The 22,488-nt window shown below is 44.7% G+C and overlaps 6 protein-coding genes across 10 annotated transcripts; 1 reads left to right on the forward strand and 5 right to left on the reverse strand.

Moving 5' to 3' along the window:
* Positions 1-468: 468 nt before the first annotated feature.
* Positions 469-6,896, reverse strand: LOC120451057 (phosphopantothenate--cysteine ligase). Its single transcript, XM_039634413.2, has 5 exons — positions 6,191-6,896; positions 4,905-5,348; positions 1,493-1,678; positions 1,286-1,423; positions 469-1,010 (listed from the first exon to the last, which is right to left on the reverse strand). Exons 1-5 carry the CDS (start codon positions 6,314-6,316, stop codon positions 963-965), a joined length of 942 nt encoding a protein of 313 aa, XP_039490347.1. The 5' UTR covers positions 6,317-6,896; the 3' UTR covers positions 469-962.
* Positions 6,897-7,617: 721 nt separating this feature from the next.
* LOC120454603 lies at positions 7,618-12,615 on the reverse strand. The gene is made up of 4 exons (XM_039640062.2): positions 12,353-12,615; positions 10,454-10,578; positions 8,221-8,618; positions 7,618-8,147 (listed from the first exon to the last, which is right to left on the reverse strand). Exons 1-4 carry the CDS (start codon positions 12,414-12,416, stop codon positions 8,024-8,026), a joined length of 711 nt encoding a protein of 236 aa, XP_039495996.1. The 5' UTR covers positions 12,417-12,615; the 3' UTR covers positions 7,618-8,023.
* A 633-nt stretch (positions 12,616-13,248) lies between these two features.
* On the reverse strand, positions 13,249-19,023 carry LOC120454600 (mitochondrial import inner membrane translocase subunit TIM44). Of its 4 annotated transcripts, none has more exons than XM_039640055.2 (4): positions 18,667-19,023; positions 15,472-15,552; positions 14,871-15,408; positions 13,249-14,803 (listed from the first exon to the last, which is right to left on the reverse strand). In XM_039640055.2, the coding sequence occupies exons 1-4, from the start codon at positions 18,874-18,876 to the stop codon at positions 14,139-14,141; spliced, it is 1,494 nt and encodes a 497-aa protein (XP_039495989.1). In that variant the 5' UTR covers positions 18,877-19,023; the 3' UTR covers positions 13,249-14,138. The 4 variants fall into 4 exon arrangements, with proteins under 4 accessions (XP_039495989.1, XP_039495991.1, XP_039495988.1 ...); XM_039640057.2 differs by lacking the exon at positions 18,667-19,023 and adding an exon at positions 15,663-16,013; XM_039640054.2 differs by having other exon boundaries at positions 14,871-15,552.
* LOC120454602 (protein nanos) lies at positions 16,222-19,069 on the forward strand. Of its 2 annotated transcripts, XM_039640060.2 has the most exons (4): positions 16,225-16,543; positions 16,601-16,988; positions 17,575-18,047; positions 18,125-19,069. In XM_039640060.2, the coding sequence occupies exons 1-4, from the start codon at positions 16,505-16,507 to the stop codon at positions 18,386-18,388; spliced, it is 1,164 nt and encodes a 387-aa protein (XP_039495994.1). In that variant the 5' UTR covers positions 16,225-16,504; the 3' UTR covers positions 18,389-19,069. The 2 variants fall into 2 exon arrangements, with proteins under 2 accessions (XP_039495993.1, XP_039495994.1); XM_039640059.2 differs by having other exon boundaries at positions 16,222-16,988.
* Positions 19,053-21,299, reverse strand: LOC120454601 (28S rRNA (cytosine-C(5))-methyltransferase). Its single transcript, XM_039640058.1, has 4 exons — positions 21,137-21,299; positions 20,811-21,060; positions 19,736-20,233; positions 19,053-19,678 (listed from the first exon to the last, which is right to left on the reverse strand). The coding sequence occupies exons 1-4, from the start codon at positions 21,257-21,259 to the stop codon at positions 19,248-19,250; spliced, it is 1,302 nt and encodes a 433-aa protein (XP_039495992.1). The 5' UTR covers positions 21,260-21,299; the 3' UTR covers positions 19,053-19,247.
* On the reverse strand, positions 20,267-20,817 carry LOC120454604. The gene has a single exon (XM_039640063.2). The coding sequence runs from the start codon at positions 20,769-20,771 to the stop codon at positions 20,376-20,378; it is 396 nt and encodes a 131-aa protein (XP_039495997.1). The 5' UTR covers positions 20,772-20,817; the 3' UTR covers positions 20,267-20,375.
* Positions 21,300-22,488: the final 1,189 nt, after the last annotated feature.

The following is a 22,488-nucleotide window of genomic DNA, read 5'->3' on the forward strand; positions in this document are numbered from 1 at the left end:
CTCAGCATGGCCAAGAAATAACTCAGTGCCTGTGTGAGTGTGGGATGTTAATTAGGTTTCGCTACACCGCTACAAGCCGTTTCAAACTCAATTTGAGGTGCTTTAAGCTGACCTTTGCTCGGTGGCACTTGACCTGCTTCGGATAGACAGGCGCCAAGGCTCGGGCCGCCATAAATTTGAAGCGACAAGGACATTAGACGGGCAAAGCTGCCACTCTTTTCCACCCCATATATGCAAAACAGCAAATCAATTGTCGCGTCGCCTGCCACTGCCACTGACACCAGCAGCAGTTGTCCAGGGACACATAGTCCGGCAAATTGCTTTGCATGCAGCTTTTCGTTTTCGCCTTTTCGAATTTAGGATTTAAGAACCCACGTGTTCGGGGATTTTATTTCCACTGCGGCGGATCGATGCTTCATTAAATGTATAAGCATCATAAGCTCTGCCACAAACATAAATCAAAATCGCTTATTGATGTCTGCGCAACACGCTGCGTATACTCGATGACATAAACGTGCCGGCAAACAAAGGAAGATAAGAAAAGGAGCCCAGGCAACGGCGAATACATACAAGTGACATCATTTCTCGGGACAACAATGAGGGAAATACATTAACTAATAAAAAAATAACAACAGGAGAATGGACTAATGGAGCGGTGCCACCTCAATTATGAGGCGCGACCATAAATAGATAAATTGTGGCGGGAACTCAAAACCAAACGGCAAGGAATAAGCGAATGTAAATGTCTGTCATCCACATTCCAGTATACAATATGGACTATAACCTGCTCAATATTTGCGGGCAAAGCCTGGCGTGCCCGGGTTCAGAACGCGGCAATAATGCGAGCTGGTCACGCAGTACGGATCCCGATCCAGATCGCCGCCATCCTCGTCCTCGTCACCGGTGGCCAGTTGTTGGTGATGTTGATGCTGCGTCTGTGGCCTCCGGCGCATCGATAACGGTCATTGACGCTGTTGAGCGTTGCTGATGAACTCGCCGTGCTTTTGCACCTGGAAGAACCGATAAAAATAAGTTATTTTGTATATTTTGTAGCCCACATTTTGATTCACGCATGCAAATGGTTTGTGGTAATGGGATTGGTATATAGAATTATTAAAAATCAATCTTAAAATGTGTTAAGCAGAATGTATTTCACATAGTAAAGCCTTTTAAACACCTAGAATGCCCAATTGAATTTTACTGACTTTCACCTTATTTGCACTGCTTTCATACACATTAAGGCACGAAACGGACACGTAAGTTATTACGGCACTTATTCACTTACCACGTCGGCCACGATGGGCTCCTCGATCTCGAGTCCTTGCAGCGTCTGCTCGCGAGTCAAATGCAGCTCGTAGGAATCTGTGGGCGTGACGAACACCACGCGATGCTTGCGTGTCTGCAGCACATTGGCAATGACCAGCTGGATGATGACGCGGAAGAAATTAGAATTCCGATTAGGTGTTTCCTGGCCGGCTGTGAGTAAACTCACCTTGTGCTTGTATTTGTTGAGGCTGTCACGTGCCTTCACAATCAATAGGCTCTCGTCCGTTTCCAGCTTAAAGGACACCACAAAGGCGTGTGGGACCCACAAGCTGGCGAGGGGGGCCAGCATTTTTGGCACCAGCTGAAGCGAAATCGTCGGCGCTCCATCTCCTGATTGCATTTTGTGGGTGGGCTGAAAATCCGTTGACAGCGGTTAGTGTTTTAATGGAATGATGGGACCACATTGCGTATACGCGATGTGATGGGATGGCGTGGGATTGGTTCGGTGGTTGGCTGGTTCGTTGCCCACAAAAGCCACCGCGACAACATCCTCTTAAATGGAGAGGACGAACACACACACAATGCAGCACACCCAGACACTCGCACGCACACTCGGGCAGCAAAGTGTCCTTGCAAAATACACAGACAAACAGCGAAATGAAAGGCCAGGGCTGTCTTTCAGCTTTCGCTTTTTTCCGTATTTATTCCCTTCTTTTTTGTTGCCGCCACGTGGCATATGAATTACAACTAATTGAAAGCATAACTCAGCCGTAATGAGCTAACGACAACGCCTGGCTGCACATCCTGTGCAAGGCTCTTTTTAAAGCCTTGCTAAAAATATTTCTCATACGCCATGTGGGCTACCAGCAACTTGTTGAGCGCAACCCTGTCTGTCCTCATTAACTGGGCAACGCCGTAAGCTGCTCTAAGCTGCTGACCAGCCTCATTTATCCGGCACACAAAAGCGGGCACAGCCGGACAATGCGGTCGGACTGGCGGACAGACACTCGGACACACAAACGGACAGGCGGACGGACAGCCGGACACGCCTAAGTAGCCGGGACATTGGTCGAGGAGAAATGAAAAATGTAGCTCAAGGCACTAAGTTGACAACGAAAAACGAAAGGAAATGCGAAAGATGGGAAATTTAAGCTTTTGGGGAAAGTTTGTGGGGCTGGCTCACTGGGAAATACTAGCAGCTGTTGACATTGAATTTGTTTTTCTTGCTTTTCCAGCTTTCCCGCTTTTCCCCAAAGAATTCAACAACACTATGAATATGCGTTGATGCGTGCTCTTGTAAAATCTTTTTATTTTATTTGCGGATTTCGGCACGTCGCCTTTTGTCCTGCTCTCGTTATTCGTTTGCCTCCGCTTAGTTTACTCTTTTAATTTTCTGTTTTTACTGTTTGTTTTTACTTATTACGAGTACAATTTACTTTCGGTTCAACCAGAGTACATACCACCACACCGGGCCCTGAATGAATTCAAATTGTAAAGCAAGTTGCCTTCTTCTCCGCTCCACTTCCCGTGCATAAATTTGTAAATGCTTTTGGGCCATGTTTTCTCTGGAGGCGTGTGCGTCGCGATGATGCGATTGTGAAATTCAATTTTTAGTATCATCTTGCAGTAGTACACAGCAATATAAATACAGTATATAAACTCATATCTATGTATTTATGTATGTAAGGAGCGACAAACTTTGCCAATTGGCTTGGCAAACGTGTCTGGGCTGCGGTTTGACTTTTTAAAATTCAGTATGGGAGCTGACCTTGGCTTTAAGCCTAACGAGATGGTGGCCCGATCTCTGGGAATGAGTTTTCAATTTTCCAAGAAACTCTGTCGACCAGCTAATGGGGGAAAATAGATTTTAGTTGCCTACTTTTGAGCGGGCAAAGTCCTTGAAACCACTCGAAAAACCACTTGAGCGTGCTTTATTTTCGATGCATCGAGCTTGACTGCTTCTATTTATACATCGCCAAGAGGTTATTATGCAAATTCAAATCGATTGTGGCAAAATCGTCTTACCTCGGGAAAGGCTCGGAGCAGCACTCAAAGATGATGCCAAATATGCGCATAAATTTGACTAGACACATGCATAAGCATCAACAGGCCATTTGCCCCATTTGCGCCATTTGCGCCATTTTCGGCATATTCTACATTTCACCCAAGGCAATGTGCCGTGAGAGTATCTAACAATTTAATCAAGTGAACGGACCATTTGTGGCTACAGCACACGTTCAGATAGACATGTTCATGCAGCGACAAAGTGGGCGAATGTCTTAAGCGAAAAAAGCGAACGGGAAATGCACGAGCTGAGCGGAAACAAGGCGTAGGAAATGCCACGGCGATGCTCGGAATCTGAATCGGAATCAGAATCAGAAGCAGGCTCACATGGCTGGCGTTATCAAGAGGAAACCTCTTCGTGCTTACCGACCATAGCACCCACCAAGAGGAATACAGATTGTGTGAAAACATCAGTTCGATGGATTAAATTTGTTGGTCTAGACAGATTTAAGTTGTGTTTCACCCAAACTCCATCAAAAAAGCAAACGAATTTAAGAAACTAAAGATAAAAGACAAAAATTCTTTCCAACAAACCTAACATTTTTCAATCTTATTTTGAAAGTTGCAGAAGCCTTAGAAAATTATTAAGAACCAACCAGGTTCCCCTAGGACTTAGGGTGCTATAACTTCGACCTCGACTGTGCACTCGAATAAAATGCATGTGGGATGCCGTATACAAATGCAAAACGGGCAGGTAAATAAGGAGGGCTGACATGCCGAGCCATTCACGCCCCACCAATGGACATTTGATGCACTTGAAAGCCTTTTGCTGCTGCGCCAACAAGTCAGCTGACAGACTGCGGAGGTGGGCTCCTGACAGGTAAACACCACCGACCAGCCACCCACCCACTCCACATAGGGCTGGATGAAAGCGGAAGGTGAAAGGAGAAAGGAGGAAAGAACTAAATGGGTGGGAGGTGTGGCAGGAATCAAGTGAAGCGTGGAGCAGAAACACGCTAACAAGCAAAATTATGCAAATCAAATTATTCGATGACAATGCTAAGGCTGCTGGCGGACAAGGCCACAAGGCCAGCGTGAGTGACACTGACAGTCTGTGATAAGGCTGCTGGTGACCAGCAGTTGGAACTGGAGGAGCTGCAGAAGGTGGAGCAGCAGCAGCCATAGTTGACTTAGCCCAGTCGAACGTCAATAATGTGGAGAGGAAATGTGTCACAGACCGGGGACTTGCACAGCGTCCGGGAATCGGAAGGAGCACCAGGCACAAGGGCAGCGAAAACAACTAGAGGCACACTGCGGGGAAGCAGAACTTAAATGTACACTATACATTCCATGCATCAGCAAAATCTTCATTTTGATTGACGCTATTGCACTGTAATGTATGTTAGTAGGTGCTGATGTTCAGCATCGGTTCGAATCCACAATCAGCCTTGGCCTTGCTTGAAGTACCTAGCCATACATCCTTAATTTTCCGCAGTGCAGCTTTGGGAATCGATAAAAACCAATTCCCACTCACTCATTCCGCACTCGTCGCAGTGAGGAGCGCAATCAATTACGAGATTTCCCACATGGCCGCCCACCCGACTCATCCGGCGTCGTCCGGAGTCTCATCTTACCATCATGTCCTCGGGTATGTAGAAATCTGATACGGCAGCTGCTAGGTAGAGCACGGCCCGCTCCTCAAAGGCGGCCAGGCACTCGCAGGCGGCACGGAGCAGCCACATGTAGTCCACCACGCTGGTGAAGTTCACGTACAGGATCATCTGCGTTTCGCGGGCTATCTTGTACTTGGCCAGCACCGGAGCAAACACGTCCACCGAGTCCGGCTTGATGGCTATCGTCGAGCTCTGGCTGTTGTCCGCGATGTCCAGCATGTCGAAGAACTGCTGGCCGGTGAAGTGGCGCGTGAAGGGCTCCAGCGACTTGTGGCGGTGCATGAAAATCACGGCGTAGTCGTGGTCGAGGAAGTATTCCGCTGAGGCGGAGCCGCGTGTTCCAGCACTAAAATTGTCCACAAACCGCACCGTGTTGTGCTCCAGGGGAACTGTTGTACCACCGGACTAGAATTGTAGGACAAACGTGGGTTCCTTTAGAAAATTCGTGTTATGTTTAGGGTAATTATGGTATTTTCTTCCTAACTGCTAATTTATATTGTAATTTTAAAAGCTTTATTCTGTTGCTCACCTCCATGCTACCATTAAAGCTAGGTTTTTAACTCTATACAATTTTTATATTCAAAAACTGGGGTTAAATGGCCGTTGTGGTCACACCTGCTACTCGTAGAGTCGAACAAGGCGGCGATATTAAGTACAATTTAGTTATTCAAACCAGGCAGATAAATCAGCACGTTATCCATAAATCTTATAAAGAGAAACGAATGTGTTTCGTCGCTAACTATTTGCGTAAATCATATTCGGATTAGGCTGCCCCAGAGAATAAACACCAGTTGACCCACATAATTTCATATTTCACTTTGTGTATAATGTCTTGCAGATATTTGCAAAGTATATATTATTCATGCACTGCAGCTTTGTTGCAGACTCACATGTATACATTTAGATTATTGAAATTTAACCAAGATTAAATATCAAAAATGTTAAATTATAAACTACTACAATATCTGACTTTTGCTTTTTACAGTATGCCACAGTAACAATTAGCAGTTGTTGTTTTTCCATTTACAAAACGTTAATTGTTTATGCATTCGTGGTGCCCCTGCATGTGTTTAACCTTTTGGGTCTTTGTTCTAGCCAATTTAAAGTTATTCACGTCCACACTTTACACACTTGTTTTCAGAGCTTTCACCAGCTTAGGCAGTTAATTAACGGAGTACAGTGGTTCTTGAGCCCCAATCCCAATCCCAATCCGAATCCGGATCCGGATTGGGGGTATCCCAGCTCACCGTGACGAGGACGATGCGGTTCTGCAGCTTGTTGTGCCGCTCGCAGAACTCCTTGAGCAGGGAGCGATTGTCCTCGAAGTCCGCGGGCGGCAGGTGCGTGTTGTAGAAGTCCTCCCAGTGCGTCATGTTGGCTGATCCTTTTCCCTGGTTGGTTCTCTTTGTCGACCTCCTGCTAATTGGCCGCCAAACGGAAGCTCGAAAATGAACGGAAAGTTGCCCTTTTCCGCCGGAAACTATGCACTGCTTATTAATAAACACAGAATGTGCGAAATGGCAACCAAAATTAATTAACACACGCACTGCACTATTCGGCGTACTATCTTAATTGATTGATTCGCTTCTGCTTGGCTTTGCTTTGCTTTGCACTTTCCGAAAAGCGTCGGGCGGAGTGGGCGGCAGGGGGCGGAGCAGGCGCGGCGTTAGTCCTGCTTATCAATGGAACTTTGGAGAGGGGCGCGCTGAGAAAAACCGGAGAGAGAGCGAACGAAAATGCTGAAAAACGCAGCTGTGGAAATGCGATGCGATGTGCACGGCAGCGAGGTCCGCGGGATTCTGAACCGAAAATGCGATGGGCACTTGGATGGCGGAGCGGGACGGCGGGAATGCGGACAGGCGCACTCAATTCCGTATCTTTATTCGCACGAAACCTCGGGGTTCAAAGTGCAGGCCAAAAATCGCGTTGGCCAGGTAACAGCTGATTGCAGTGTTGGGCAGGGAACGAATTAGGGGCACCACGAACTGGTTCCGGCGCTTGCAGCAAACTTGTTGCTTGCCAAGATCAAGTTTTTAGTATATCGTTCCCACGAAGCTCTACAACAGTGTAATTTATCTGTTAAGCCTGGAAAACAATAACTTCTGCGTAGTTATCTGTCAGCTTGAAGGTGTTTAGGGTAAATATTTATATTTGTGAACTAGTTCACTAGCTTGGGGTACCTATGAGCAATCTGAGCGAAGTTAGCTGCGCTTTACATTTCAGTGTTACTAGATGCATAATGCGCGGCTAATTTAAATTTAAATAATAATAATAATAATTATTCAACGTTTAAAACGTTATTTTGTTTAAGGTTAAGAAAAAGTGATTAACTGCATTCAAAATACAACCAAAATAAATGTATGTAACCTGCTTACAGGTTATCAGATCCAAAAATAGCTTATTCTGCTGCAGCTTATTGGGTGTGTAATTCGTTCTTTGTGTGTTTATTTTTGATTTAATGGCTTTCGTTAAGTGTAAACAAGTTGTGACTTGAAAAGATGTATCTCTTTTAAAGTTAATTTTAAATCAAACTCACCAGATAACTGCTTTGGTTATTTTTAAATTATATTTTCATTTATAATTCTTTGAAAACAGTGGTGTAAACCACAAGAAGCTATTTGCAAAAATCACCGTCAACAAAATTAATTGAAAATGCAAAGCAAAAAAGCCATAGTTACATATACAAGTAGTTTTTATTATCGATTACCGACGCGGGTTCTATGCATATTGTTAGTGCAAGGACGTACAAAAGAATCTCTAGAACAATATCACAGAAACTTACTAACTAATTGGGCTTGTCAACTGCGCTGTTAGATATCGGCGTGACCTTTAGCAACGCCTTTATAGTGTAATTGGGAAGCGGAATGCTTTTCAGCTTGTCGTGGAAATTTATGGCATTCATTAGACGATTGAGCGCCCTCTCTCCATCCTCCATCCTCGATGTGGCTGCGATGAATTGTCGTCTCGTCTCGACTCGTCTCGTCTGAACTGAATTGAGTGGTGATTGTGCACTTTAAACCGAGAACAGGTCCAATTGAAGCCCACCAGATCGGATCAAATCGGACCAGATTTCGAGCGGACTACGCCCTAGGCGTAGCTGGCGTCGTGGTCGGGGCATAGACATGATAATCGACGTCGTCGGCACCACCCGCTTCCTCCTCCAAGTCCCGGTTGACCAGCCGTTCGCGCATTCCATACCGCTGCCTGGCGATGGGAAGATGGCGAAAAGAGCAATGAATTAGCACTTAAAAATTAGAGCAATTAACCAAGAACTCACTCCAGGTGCGAGCGCCATATGACTAGGCCGGCGTACAGGCAAATGGAGACCAAGGCCAGTGCCACCACCACGATGCCGAGCAGCACGTGTCCCTGGCTAACCGCATTCGCTTGCACGTCCACCGGGCTCATCTCGATGTTCTCGGAAGCGAAGGTCTCGGTGTCCGTGCTGAACACCACACCGCGACCCTTGAAGCGCTCTTCTAGATCGTCCACGTCGTCCATGCTACTGTCGTCTTGGTCTGCATCCCCGGATTCCAGGATCTCCACGTCGTACTTGTAGTTCTGTGCCAAAACCAAGTTGGTGGCCGAGTTTAGCTGGTCCTCGTCGCGGTGAGGATACGACCGCCTCTGCTGCTCCTCCGATTCCGCCTCTGAGTCGGATTCGTAGGGAGTATCCTGTGAGAAAATCGAGATAAAATGGCAGTTAGTATACCATGCAATATTAATCAAATATTACTAAGCTACAATCATACATGGTAACTTATATTCGCAAGTTATTTGTTATGATTTCGTATGTATTTATGAATTGTCTTTAATTGCGACAATGTTTTTTCCTGTGTATTCAAAAGAAGGCTCGTGTCATCGATGTAGCTTTCACTGTCGGCTGAGTAATTGATTTGAAACGGCACGTGATTCTATGCGAGTTCTATGCCGAATTTGGGTCTAGCATATGAAAGTGGGCGGTGCAAAAGTGTCTACATCGTGGAGGCGTGCTCATTATTTATAAAGTGGCCTTTAACTTCTTGAGATCATCTTTGTACATACATATTATATGTATATACAAATGAGTGAAGTAGCTTGAAAAATCCGGTGGTTGTTATGGGCTTTTAAAGTGCTTCTCGTAGTAAAAATAAAAGTGGTTTTAAAAAGAATAATATACAAAGAACAATTGTTTTATAAATATACTAATGTTTTGGATAGACTCATTATTTTCCCATAGTATTAAACGAGTTTTAAGACAATATATCTAATAATCAGTGCTTCATTAAATCAGGTAGTTGACATGGAAACGAGACTAACAATTAAAACTGGAATTTATCCGTGAGGAAATCGGAACCCTAACTGAACGCTGACTCATAACTGAATATTTCGTGGCTTTGCGTAAGCCAAACGTCTCCCCATATTAATCACCACTGGAAGTCCGACTCACGTTACTTATGTCTCAATTACCCGAGTTGAGGTGATAACAGTCTGCTTTCTTTGCGAAACAACTTTGAAAGTGGTGCCCATCTCAGGTTAGTTTTGTAAACAGCTGTTTAAACTAGCCAAGTTATCAGTAAGGTCGCCCGAACTTATCTTGCATAATATTTTACCCACATTTTTCCATAAAGAATGTTAATGACTGCCGCAACTAATGGCTGACTACCAGAGATCACTCTCACTTACAGTATCTTTGTTTGAGTATATGTAGATTGCTGACCCCGATGACCGCCGAGATCGAGATACGAACTTTTGTAATTGGCAGTAACAATACGTGACTGCTTTTTCTTACTCTGACTCTGTCTCAATCTCATTTGCTCCTAGCCGCTCCATCTCGTCTAATTGCCAGATTTGTTTACAACTAACGACTATAAGCGAGCCGCACAGCCACAAAAAGGTGACAAGCGAGAGATCGAGTTGGGAGATCTCGAAAACAGTAATCTGATTGGGGATTACCCTGGTGGGGCCGAGGGGTTTTCTAAGCTTAAAAATTCATTCGGACGTCACGACAGTCGAGGGATTACATAGAATCCGATTCCACAATGACTCACCCCAGTAAGGGGAGTTGGTTGGGGTATTATCTCCCGCAATTATAATGCCACCAGCGATGGAGTTTCGTGACTAAGGCGTTGGGTACCCTCTAGTCCAAGTTTTTCTTATAATTTTATGCAAAGTTTCTGTGCGTGAGCTTTTTCTTTTTCTTTTTCTTTTTGTCTTTATAAGCGTTTCTTGGGAGCCCCTTAAAAGGCAAACGCCGCGCGTGTCTTCTGCTGGCTTTTGAATTTAATCAAAGTGAACAGTAAACAAACACTTTTAAAGCGTAAGTTTCCGGTTCTGGTGAAAATAAACCGAAAATGCAGTAATGCATTGGTGGCTCGTATTTCAGCTTCTGCGGTCGTTTGTTACTTGGTGCGTCGATTCCAGTCGGAGTGGTTTCGGTCGGCTTTGTCCCGGTGCCGTTCTGCACCTTTTCCGGCTCTCTTTTGGCCTGGCCCAGTTATCCCAACGCAGCGATTTGTTGCCCAACTCACCTCCACGACAGCTGTCTTATTTCTGGCCACCTCTCCCACTCCTCCTGCTGCAGCAGCTCCTGCCCTCAGATCACTTAGTTCCTCCGGCTGCGGCTTGTTCAAATCCTGCGAGGGCTTGGCTTGGGCTAAAAGAGAAAGCAATTAAGCAGAAATGAGATAATGCATTCGGTTGAATTAGCCGGTATTTGGTTACAGCTTATCGGGCTACCTGAACAAAAAACACTGATCTTCCCGGTTTCAGGGGAAACGCAAATATTTACCGAGTTTTCGCAACTAGCACCTTTCGGCCGAAATGCGGGGCTGGGACTGTATTCAGATATGTTAGCTTATCAGCCTACTCTGATTTTATTCAGAACTAACCAGACGCAGGCAATACGAATTTGTTTTGCTGCCAGCGCATTATCAGTTGACAATGAATTTTGGGTTACGCATTCTGGCAAACAAAGTAAAAGCGTGTTGGGGCTCAAAAATCTGCATTAATTAGCACAGACGAGGTCAGTTAAATAGCAATACTTGCGTCAATAAAATACGAAAGGCATGTGAATAGGGTTTGCTCTCTTTTAAAATTACAATTTAAAGATATCACAAATAACTCAATAACAAATTTTACCCATTCCTATTGTGACCACTGCCACTGTACACGTCCACTTTAAAATTTGTTTGAATACGCAAACCTGTTCATATGTATATACTAAATAGCAGAAATCAAACAATAAACACATTTCTAATGCCACAAACGATTCGCCAATGCCGATCGCTTGGGATTCGCATAAACCGCTCACGAATCGCTTCAAAATCGCGCGGTAATTGAGTGAGCTTCCAAAAGATTCCACATACAAAAGCCAATTAAATTCGAAAAAGCACATGATACAGCCATGATGTCTTGCAATTTATTGCATTCGACATTCGTAAGTCACCCAGTTTTGAATTCAGTACGTGACGATAGGCCAAAGCCTCGAACCGAAGAAAACTTGATCCACTTTTGACAAGTGTCAAAGAGTCCGGAGTTTGTTATCAGTGCGTAGCGGGTGCTAACTTCTTTAGGACAAATAATATAAGTTAAGACCCTGCTCATAAAGTTCTGACACCTCATAATCTGGTGTCGTTTGGCCATTGGTTATAAAATTATTTTGTTGGTTAAATACAGAAACATAAAGCAAATGTTAAGGTTTATGTGAAAAACGTGTGTGTAAATAAGAAATAAATGTTTAGAATAGCATTATAATTCAAGAATGTATCTAATGTTACTGTAAAACTGAATCAATTTAATAAAACGGTACTTAAATAAGGAAATGTAGATTTATCGAAATATTTGCAGGCTCTACTATAGTTCTAAGTCCTTAAATAGTAATGAATGAATATAGTAAGAAACCTAGCTATCCCTTTTCTGCAGGATCTATGCAGCAGGATCATTATTTTGACCACAACTGTTCGGTTCCAATGCCTACGATCGATCATTTACGACATAGCGCAGAAGGCCTGGCGAAATCTTATCTGCACTGCGAGCCAGCTGGAGCCCCCTGGAATTAAAGTCTTGCAATTTCATTTCGCGACCTGGCGAGACCTTGATGGACGATTCATTGCGACAGGACGGCGGGCGGTCGCCCATTCAATAAAACCCCATATTTATGCGCTGTAAACCTGGCTCACAAAGGCGGCCCGAACCGGACCTGGTCTTTGCTCTTGGCAGGCACTTAAGGCAAAAGGGTGAACCGTAAACTGTTAGCTGTCTAGCCAAGTGGCCGCTCCATCCAGCCCGATCTCGATCCCATCCAGCTGCGCTGGGAACTAGTTTCCCTGCAGAAGTGGAAGCATCGAGTGTGCGTCGCTGTTTGGGTCTACCTATCTTGTATGGCCGTTGTCACTGTAGATGTATCTTTTATCTGTCGTGGTACTTACACTCCGCCAGCAGCAAAACCAACAGAAGCGCGCAGCTGAAGACCAAACTTTTCCGCAGGGCCATATTGCGAATTTAGATATGCGGGCACCGTCACTTCCTTTATCAATTAGCTCCTTATCACTCACGCACGGGTACTTTGGATGATTAAGCGCTCGTTTGGCTTGTTCTGCGGGCCCTCTTATAGACGTATTATTATTTCTCTTATTTTTCTCCGCTGCTCGGTTTTACGTGCGTTCGCGGCGAGCTTTCCGTTCGGAATGCCAAACTCAAATAAATTCCTCTAACCCTGTTAAATGCATGGCAATATTATCATCATTGGTCTCTGTTCTCTGTTAACTCTCTGTTAACCGATCAAGGTGTCGGGCAGTAACACTGGCTATATCGTAACTGAGTGTTGGGGGTAGTCGTAAACCAGAAATTATAAAGCTTATTTAACTTTTCTTGGACTTTCGCATCATGTTACAGAATGCACGATAACCAATTGTAACAGATACAATTTTTATTAAATAGCGAAACAAAGGTAAAAATAAATATGGGAATGTTCTCGATTCCTCTAGAAGGACATTATGAATTTAAAAAAATCCTTAAATATTTATAGGCTTTTAAATGAAAATTATTTATCAATAAAAGCAAATTTTTAATTTAGCAGGCTGTTAAAATATTTAGCAAACTTTGTGAGTATGCATTTAAGCCCTACTTTAAAATTGCAAACATTTATAACTTTTCAAAAACATGAAGCACATGTATAAATCAATAATAATAATATTTCAAAAGATTTTTATTTGAGCAACAAACTATACTTTCCCTCAAAGCAGCAAGTGTATGGTCAATAGCAACTCAGTGGATTCACATATCCGTACTAGTTATTAACTTAGATGAAATTAAAATTTAGTAGTTAAGCTTGTTTTATGGTCAATGTTTATTGCTCAGCTTTCTGTGTGCTTTTCATGTTTTAAAAACACCAAAATAAATGGATTGTGTAATAGTATTGGCTCCTAAGGATGCCCTATTCAACGGGCAACCATAAACTTGGATGTCTGTGATTAAAATAAGGCAACATAACACTTATTTCTCAAGAACTCGCCAGCTGATTCAATGGTACATCTAAAAATATTGAAGAATTTATTTTTTCTAGACATTCTGAGTGGCGCTCGGTGTACGTACAACTCTTTGGATTCTGTGTGTACAGTCAATTTACCATGCCCAAGCTGCCCTGAGCGAATTCCATATTTACAAGAGAAGAGGTCGGGAGGGGGTGGGGCCTTAAAATACCTAAACTCAACTATACTCAACAATTTGCTTATGGTCACTACTTATACGCCTACGCCGGCGGTTGCACTTTAAGCTTCAACTTTATAGATTTGGCCAGGACACCAGCGGGGGAACCACGATCCCGACGGCCAATCCCCGCACCGATCCCTGCTTCCGTTCTCGCTGGAAGTGGACCGGCGGGGAGCGTGGCCGCAAGGAACGGCCAACCGGGGCGTCATTGGGGGATGAGCCGCGCCGGAGCCGGCAGTCTGCTGCGCCCGGAATTCGTGGGGGAATCTTTCACGGGACCGACCAGCAGCCCCTGCCGGACGACGCAGTCGACTAGTGGCGGACAAAACTTTCAAAGCAATCAAAAGCGAAACCTTTGTACACACTTAATAGAGTCCTGCGGGTCGAGTTCGTGGTCAGTTCGTCGTCAATGCTCAGTGTCCAGTAATCTTTTCGTTTGTTTTGTGGGTGAGAAAATGAGGGAAACTTAAACGGCTCGGTAAAAAAGAAAGGCGTGGCAGCGCGCTAAACAAATTGCTCCGAGCTGTTGGCGGACAGCTCCATCAACCGCCAGGCAGCCTTGGGGTTGAGTTCGTTGCGGTCGCGGCACAGCACCCAGACGTAGTGTACCCGCATCACCTTCTCCGGATCGCCCTCGACGACCTGACTCTTCTGGTCCCGCACACACATAATCTGCTGGGCTTGGAACGTGATGATCAGTACGGGACCCTGCTCCATAACCTTGCCCATTGCCAGTTCGATGTTCTCGATGTCGAGGATTTTGGAGTCCAGGTACAGTCCAGCCTTCTTAGCCTCCTTAATGGGATTGGCGATAATATTGAAAGTGCTCTCAAAGCACCAGTCCTTCAGTATTTCTAAGTCCCCCCGGACAATCGACTCCAGAATATTTGGAATGATATCCGTTTCGCAGTCGCGAAGGAAATCCTTCTGATCGAAGCTCGGATCGATCTTCACCAGCTCCGTCATCGTTTCTGAAAGCTCCGTCTTGGAAAAGAGTCCGCCCATGACGTCAGACACTTTGTCGGTGAGCAGGCGGGAGGCACGAATCACAGGGTTCTCAGACTCGTCGTATTTAACCTTCCAGTCAAGCACCTTGTTCACGTAGGTATTATTGTTCTTGAAGTTCTCCCACGACTCGTAGAATTTTGAGTCCTTGTGCAGCTCCATTCCTTGAAATTAAGATTACATTAAGCCCATAAACTTTAATCTTATTAAAAGAAAAATATTTAAACTCACCAGTTGCTTCCGTGTTGGGCTCCACAACGCGATCGCTATCGCTTATGTCGAGCTGGACGCGCTTGCGCAACTGGGCAGGAGCGCGATAGACCCGATTTTCTATGCTCGCACTATCCATCTCCTTCTTGATAGTCGTCGTCGTGTTAGAGATGGCTTGGAAAGCGCTGGTCTGGCCCAGCTTGCCACTGGTGTCGGAGATCGATTCGCTGACCCCCTTGGCCTTTTTCGAGAGCTCCTCGGTAACCTTTTTGGCCAGGTCCGATTTGCTGGCGTCCTCCAGGACATCGCCTACGCGCTCCTTGATGGCGCCCAGCTGCTCCTTCAGCATGCTAGACGACTTTTGCGCCTCCGATTCGACAATGTTAAACTTCTGTCGCGCCGACTTCAGAGCGTCCGATTCCTCCAGCTTCTGGGCCTCCTCGCGGAACTTTCGGATATTGTCCTTGATCTCCTTGTTCTTATCCATCTCCGCCTTCATGTTGTCGAAGAACTGCGAGAAAAAGCCGGCCCTGCGACCTGGCGCGCTGTAAAAGCGGGGCTGCGGAGTAGAGTCATGACTTAGCCCGGTTGCTCCATGGGGTTTTATGACCCAAACTCTAACCTGCTGCTGCTGCAGGTTCTGCGAGGCCTGCTGGCAAGTGAAGAGACAGGCGCGATCCCGCGCAAGGGCAGCTATTCTGTACTGCAAGGAGAAAAAATCATTGAATGCTCGCCCGTTTTAACCTCGAAATAGGCACATGTAAGACGGATCTTCGATGACACCAGTGATGACCGGGGTCTGAGGGAACCTACCATGGTGGGGATTAGGTGACCGTTCGCAGGGAGTTTGATCGGAGCGAATGTTCGGGAGTGTGGTGTCAGAGGCTCTAAACTTTATGTAATTCCTGCCGCGAACCACGCACGTATCAGCAGTCAGCTGTTCTCTTCGTTCAGCGCGCGCCTGTGCTGCAAAACGGTGTTACGCCGGCGGTAGCTCGTGCGATAGTTCGTTTCGTCGGTAGTCCGATAATCCCGGGCCGATATCATGAGATGCCGTCACAGCGCGCGAAATTCGAGTGGTGTGCAGTGATTATGTTGTGACGGCGAGTGGCGCGTGTGGGTGCTTAGTTTTGGGAGATATTTTCGTATTTTTTGTTGATAACTCAGGCTTTGTTGCTGTGTTGTAGTAAAAGTTTTAATTGCGCGGTGTCCAGCTGTCAAATAGTGGCAAATGTTTTGTACAAATAAACATAACTCTACATACACTTTTTTGCGAAATTGGCTTACAATATAAACCCTTGCCTTTAACTTTTGTTAAAAATATCGATATATTTATAATCGCTGTAATACACCATTAAGCCACCTCTAGCCAGGAACCGTTAGTTGGCGCGTAGCTTTACCACAAAATTCCAAGAATTCCGCCGAGACTGTTCTGTTTGTAGCTGTTTCAAGTTGTCTCAGGGACATACGAATCATTTTTTTTTTACTCCGCGTCACGATTTTAACCCAGAACCGAGTTTAGTTACATGTATATTATTATTAGATAAAGAAGTATCACGAATACTTCAGTTGAATAAACTCCGCTTGGTTTTTGGGTGAGGATTTGTGGAAAGTAGAGTGCGCGATAACGGTAACTTTCGACCCGGACTTTCGCCATGTTCCGCAGCAACTTGGAAAGCAGTGGCGCAGCAGCAGTAGGTTTTAAAAATCCCCCTTCTTTGACTCTGATTGGAAAGATTTTCTGCCCGCAGGATAATTTTTCTGCTTTTCACGCAAGAGGAGGACTCAACATGTTGGGCCTGCAAGACATGTACTTGGACACCAGTGGAGCCAACTCGTCGGCCACTTTGAGTCCGCCCAGCACCCCTCTTACGCCGCTGACCCCCGACCCGACGACGGCTGCTCAAACGACGCACTTTCCTTTTCTGGCCGACAGCGCAGCCGCCGCCAATACACTCCTGCTACAACGACAGTACCACTACCACTTGCTGCTCCAGCAGCAGCAACAACAACTGGCCCTCGCGCAGCACCAATTGGCGCTGGCTGCATCAGCGGCAGCGGCTAGTGCGAATCACCAGCAAAAGGACGAGATTGCGCGATCCTTGAAAATTTTTGCGCAGGTGACGACGGGCGCAGCAGGTGAGAAAAGAGATAGCAAATGGCGATATGGCGTCGTTTAAAACGGAATAGGCAAAAACATTTGGCTAGAGCGAGATGACTGTCTGCACAAGTACAGTTATGTCAAAGCCAATGGCCAGGGGCTCAGTTTAAAAGGGCTGCGAAAGCACAGAGCAAAACAGAACTAGTTAAGTTTATATTGCATAAATTAATAATTGCTGCCGAGGTGTAATTTTCGACATTCAATATCTTATTTTTAGAACTTTTACTGTTTAGTAGATTTTTAATGACGATTTAATTTTCTTTGTTTTATGTGCTCTGAAAGATGTGTTTATTTACCACTTGTAACCCCTTTAAGAGATATTTTCAAACGCCCCTGCCTTTTTGGCCATTGACCCTCTCAGCATTTTCGGTACTCCTCTTTTTCACTTCAGAAAGCCATTTTGCGTCTTCTATTTTCTTTAAGTTCTCTGCTTTGTCTTGTTTGTTCCTGTTTCTTGTGCAAGCACTAATCCGTATTTGCGTAAGGCATTTCTGAAATGCATTTGAAACTGGAATAATACCTAAATCGATCTGGACACGGTAATGAAAAGCTTGCTACTTTCAGAAAATGCGGCTGGGTCGGTGCAGGACGTGATGCAGGAGTTCGCAACCAACGGCTATGCGAGCGATGATCTCAGCCGCTTTTCCTACGGGAGTACTCCGCCACAGCCGCAGACGCCACCGCCATCGCAGCAACAGCAGGGGATGCATCTGCCACTGGGCCGCAGTCCTGTCCAGCTGCAGTCCAATGGAGCGAACTTAATGTCAAATCCACTCGCTACCCATTGGCTGAACAACTACCGCGAGCAGCTGAACAACGTGTGGCGGAACATGTCTTACATGCCAGCCGCCTCCAGTACAGTGGGCTTGCAGGCCCAGGCTCAGGCTCAGGTCCAAGCAGCGGCCACCGTGTCTCCCAATCTCGGCGTTGGAATGGGTCTGGGATTGCCCGTGCAGGCCGACCAACTGCGCGGAGCTTCTAATCCCACTAACAACAATAACAAGGTGTACAAGCGATACAACAGCAAGGTCAAAGAGGTGAGTAGATCATGTCCCAAGGTCATTTTTTTAAAAAGATTTTTAACTTATTAACAATTTGATATTTTCATTAACAGATCAGCCGCCACTGCGTTTTTTGTGAAAATAACAATGAACCAGAGGCGGTGGTCAACAGCCACACAGTGCGAGACAACTTCAACCGAGTGCTGTGCCCCAAACTACGCACCTATGTGTGCCCTATCTGCGGGGCATCTGGGGACTCGGCGCACACTATTAAGTACTGCCCCAAGAAACCGATCATCACCATGGAGGATGCGATCAAGGCGGAATCGTTCCGCCTAGCCAAGAGCAGTTACTACAAGCAACAGATGAAGGTTTAGAGGGCAAATCCAGCAGGAGCAGAAGCTCTGGAAGCTTTTGTAGCGTTTATATAACAAGAAATATATATACGCCTTCCGATCAAAGCTGGGTTAACCAGATAGACAATACGTTTAAATAGCGCCTGGCGCGTTCGATTTTAAAGAGTTTTAGAGACTTATCTCGTGCCTATAGTTCTTATAGTATAGACAACGAACGATCACTCAAATCACAGTCAATAATTCAAATATTTATGTCTGTTTCTGTGAAAAGGAAACTAATTTTGTAATAGAAGACTCACAATATCGTAATACTTGTTCAATCGTCGTGGCCGATAGAAACATCTCACAATCCGAAAGTTGATCAATGGAATTGGTCTGCAACTGGTCGCCCTCATTTTGTCAAATGCTCGTTTGCGGCCGAAAAATTTCGATATATCTACAATTGATATACAATCTGTACTAAATTTTGAAAAAGAACACTTTGAATTTCGAACTGTCATTCGTATCATTAGAATTTAATTTAAAACTTGCTTAAGGAAAGAGCAAGGAACACTTTCGTTGAAATCGGCTACACTTTCATTGTAAAGTTTTAAATTTGACAATCTGCATTTTTTGATAGATAAGCGAAAAGTATTTTTATTATATGTATCGCAACAATTCATTCCAAAACACATATCTATATATATATATGTTATATATTTATTAAATCGTGTTATCATTAATCAATTTTTCACACATGTAACCACAAGCCCATTACATAATTTTTTTATTTTTTTCTAAAAGGTGTACATAACTGAAGTTGAAAAATTCAATGGCGCAAGTGCCAAATAAAGATTAAGGTTACAATTTAAGGAAAAAATAATCCTTTTTGAGTTTAAAACTAGTCCTTGTCGTCTTCGCGGCGTTTTTCAAAAAGAGCCAGGAAGATACCATCGGTAAGATCACTATCCGGCAGACAATAAAGGCAGTTCTTGCCAATATTGGGGTAGTCCTTGTCGCCCACATTATGCCACTTGTTGCGTAATGCCTTCTTGCAGCTGAGGAGCTTGTAGGATGGATTTAGCTGAAGACAGCGCTCCACCACCTGCTCATTTTCCTCCTTCCACAACGAGCACGTGCAGTAGGCAATACGTTTAACGTTTGGGAAGGACCCCATCGCGTGCGATAGGATCTTAATTTGTAAACCCTGTAGCTTGTACAGCCTGCTGTCATCTTTCGGCTCGTCGCACACGGTCATGCGGCTCTGCATTCCGCTTCCAGAGCAACTGGGGTCTACTAGGATGTACTCTACGTCTTCATAGCTATCGGATGCTGTAATTTAAATATATTTCTTATTAAATATTTACTGGGAAATATTCAGAAACTTACTTAAGTTCAACGCGTCTCCCAGAATGGGTTTCACGATCTCGCATCCAGCCTGCTCGGTAATGTCACACAGCGTCTTATAGCGTACGCGGTCCTGCTCCACGGAGTAGATGCATCCCTTGTTCTGCATCACGTTGCATAGGTGCAGTGTCTTCATCCCGGGAGCTGCGCACATATCCAGCACAGTGGCTCCCGTCGGTGGAGCAAGTAGTTCGGCGGCCAACGATGTGGCCTTGTTTTGCAGTATAAGCCTCTTGCTGTGCACCAACTCATGGGTGACCCAGTAGTTGGCCCATTTGGCTTGGAAAATGAGAACACCCTCTATATGCATATCTGTCATGAACTCGTCCTCCTCAAGGGATTTTATGGCAGTCAGGAAATCCGCATAGCTGGTGTCCGCAGGCAGCTCCTTGCGCCGCCAGTTCTCCTGAGACAGGTATTCCAAAGCCTCCGACAAACTGTATAGATTTGTGTTGATTCGCACATATCGAGGATTGGGTTCTGTGTGGGCAAACAAAAAGCCGAGTTCAAAACTGTGTCAAAGTAAGATTTATTAAGAGTGAAACGTAGTCACGGGTCCTTTTAAAGATCGAAATGACCTGGAATTATTATTATTTCTTTATGAAGGACTTAGGCCACTTAGTTACTGATCCTTCTTTGGCTCTACAGCTTCTGGCTCTTCCTCCTCATCCTGCTGCACCGTCTCCAAGGGTGGTGGCGGCTTCTCACGGAAAGCCTTTAATACATACATGGCCACCACTAGGTTAACAACTACAACAGCCGTGAGAACTGACCAACAGTTGACCGTAAAGAGATCAAGATGGGGAAAGGATTCCTGCAGCCAGCTGCGCACGCCATAAAAGCCCAAGAAGGGCAGCGTGAACATGAGGACACTATAGGCCAGCAGCCATAGGAAGACCTCCGCACTAGTGTCCTCCTGCTGAGTATGATGCTCCACGGGAGGATCAATGACAGCCAGGGAATCATCACTGGCAGCTGTCACCACATCGACCTGTTGTTTCTTGTTTTTCTTGCCCATCTCAACCTCCTAATACTGGTAATTGGTGGGTTAACCTGCCTTTCTTCTGGAATCCGGAATCACTGATTAACTTCAGCAGTCGCTCCTTGTAACTTCGCACCGTTTGCACAGGTTTGCTTTCACCGTTGAGCTCCTTCCTGCCAAACGCCAGTTCAGTGACTAGAACCTTGGCCAAGCTGGGGTCAAAACTGGGGTTGTCCTTGAGCAGTCCTGTCTCCTCAATGGCGTTTTCCACCGCCACCCGATTTTCGCTAAATTTTTTCAGAACCGCTTGCAAACTGCGTGCACGCTACAAGTACGAGAGGGAAAAGTTATACGCATATTCGACTGATCTGCAGCGCTGAGGTCCTATCCTATCCACTTACTGCATGCTTTTCCGCGAATATCAAGGTCTTGACGGACTTCTGCTGCTGCAATGCTGTCTTCAAAATCTTGGCGGCCGCCCTGTATTGGGTGGGAACTTTTACGGAATGCGGTTTTTTACTCATTGTCGTCACGTGCACGTGTGTGCGTTGTTTGCGCTAGAGCCGGTGCAACCAACCACTCACGACACTATCGATATGAATATCGAATATCAGGGCTGGCGATAGGTTGGTCGCTGCGATTGAAACTACTGAGTTATGATTCATAATATTTTGAAAAGTCCTACAATTAATAAAAACGTTTATTCTCGTTATGTTTGCTCCCTTTAAATCTCGTTTGCAAATGATAACTACAAAACAAATCGAATATATTTTTAAAACTTTCAAGAATATCGCATCATGAGATCAATTGGCAGTGTGACCATACGTTGCGAGCAAAACTTACTCGTGTTTCTAGCATTGCCAACACAAGAAAATACTCCTAGTCGAAAGTTTCAGCGCGAAACAGTTGCAGTTTAAAATGTCGAAGTGTGCTCCTGTTAAAGGTTTAGATTCGGGTTGAACAAAATTTATATTTATATATGTCGTGATTTATCCACGTCAATTATAACTATTTTTGGTTAAATGCAACCAATTTGAAGCTATATGTTTGTTTTTTTGTAATAAAACATCCGATTAATCAAGGTTTAATTTAAAGTATGCCTTCACGGTCATGTTTTGCGTAAATTAACATAAATTCTAAAAGATTTAGAAAAAAATTAACGAAAGAGATTAGTTCAAGAACTTTTCTTTATAATTTTATTTAAAGACAAGTACCAATCTAAATAAAATTTCGTTCACAATTATTATTATTTTAATGTACATGAACATAACACAGAAATTGATATTAAACAAGTCATTCATATATGTACATACATTACATTAATCAATTTTGTATCTGTCATACGCTATATTACTTGAATTCGGAAAACGCGGCTCCTGTGTTCCCAAGTTCGTATTAGGTCAGTAAATCATCATCATAAAGGAGTACGTCCTAACGACAGAATGTAAAAACGAAAGGGTCAAAGATGTGGATGGCTAAATGTTTTTTTCTTATTAATCTAACATACTTCTTCAAGCCGACATAATCGAGGCCGGTCAGTACGACGAGTCTGAACCAAAAGCGCGTAGGCAAATGGGGCTCATGATCAGGAATTTCGCGGACAGCATTCTTGAGACCGCGCCCCAGATCCCGATCCCGCTCAAGGATCTAAGAAACCGCGCCGCACTGTGAACGCCAACGCCTAAACATGGACTTGGTCTTGATGACGACGACGATGGCAACTGTCAGTGTCAGTGTAAGTGAAATTAAGTTT

Source organism: Drosophila santomea, chromosome 3R, assembly GCF_016746245.2.
Source record: "Drosophila santomea strain STO CAGO 1482 chromosome 3R, Prin_Dsan_1.1, whole genome shotgun sequence".
NCBI lineage: Eukaryota > Metazoa > Arthropoda > Insecta > Diptera > Drosophilidae > Drosophila > Drosophila santomea.

What these genes read in the sequence shown, in the direction of transcription:
- LOC120454603 (XM_039640062.2), bottom strand. Translation starts at nt 12,416, where the DNA reads ATGGCCCTGCGGAAAAGTTTGGTCTTCAGCTGCGCGCTTCTGTTGGTT. An exon ending in ATAAGACAGCTGTCGTGGAG is followed by an intron (nt 8,619 to 10,453) that starts GTGAGTTGGGCA and finishes ATTTTCTCACAG; the next exon opens with GATACTCCCTACGAATCCGA. An exon ending in ATATGGCGCTCGCACCTGGA is followed by an intron (nt 8,148 to 8,220) that starts GTGAGTTCTTGG and finishes TCCCATCGCCAG; the next exon opens with GCAGCGGTATGGAATGCGCG.
- LOC120454601 (XM_039640058.1), bottom strand. Translation starts at nt 21,259, where the DNA reads ATGAGTAAAAAACCGCATTCCGTAAAAGTTCCCACCCAATACAGGGCG. An exon ending in TTCCGGATTCCAGAAGAAAG is followed by an intron (nt 20,234 to 20,810) that starts GCAGGTTAACCC and finishes TTGCCCACACAG; the next exon opens with AACCCAATCCTCGATATGTG. An exon ending in GGGAGACGCGTTGAACTTAA is followed by an intron (nt 19,679 to 19,735) that starts GTAAGTTTCTGA and finishes TTTAAATTACAG; the next exon opens with CATCCGATAGCTATGAAGAC.
- LOC120454602 (XM_039640059.2), top strand. Translation starts at nt 16,505, where the DNA reads ATGTTCCGCAGCAACTTGGAAAGCAGTGGCGCAGCAGCAGTAGGTTTT. An exon ending in GGTGACGACGGGCGCAGCAG is followed by an intron (nt 16,989 to 17,574) that starts GTGAGAAAAGAG and finishes TGCTACTTTCAG; the next exon opens with AAAATGCGGCTGGGTCGGTG. An exon ending in ACAACAGCAAGGTCAAAGAG is followed by an intron (nt 18,048 to 18,124) that starts GTGAGTAGATCA and finishes TTTCATTAACAG; the next exon opens with ATCAGCCGCCACTGCGTTTT.
- LOC120451057 (XM_039634413.2), bottom strand. Translation starts at nt 6,316, where the DNA reads ATGACGCACTGGGAGGACTTCTACAACACGCACCTGCCGCCCGCGGAC. An exon ending in ACCGCATCGTCCTCGTCACG is followed by an intron (nt 5,349 to 6,190) that starts GTGAGCTGGGAT and finishes CTACAATTCTAG; the next exon opens with TCCGGTGGTACAACAGTTCC. An exon ending in ACATACCCGAGGACATGATG is followed by an intron (nt 1,679 to 4,904) that starts GTAAGATGAGAC and finishes ACGGATTTTCAG; the next exon opens with CCCACCCACAAAATGCAATC.
- LOC120454604 (XM_039640063.2), bottom strand. Translation starts at nt 20,771, where the DNA reads ATGGGCAAGAAAAACAAGAAACAACAGGTCGATGTGGTGACAGCTGCC.
- LOC120454600 (XM_039640054.2), bottom strand. Translation starts at nt 18,876, where the DNA reads ATGATACGAATGACAGTTCGAAATTCAAAGTGTTCTTTTTCAAAATTT. An exon ending in TGAACAAGTATTACGATATT is followed by an intron (nt 15,553 to 18,666) that starts GTGAGTCTTCTA and finishes TTCTCCTTGCAG; the next exon opens with TACAGAATAGCTGCCCTTGC. An exon ending in GCCCAACACGGAAGCAACTG is followed by an intron (nt 14,804 to 14,870) that starts GTGAGTTTAAAT and finishes CTTAATTTCAAG; the next exon opens with GAATGGAGCTGCACAAGGAC.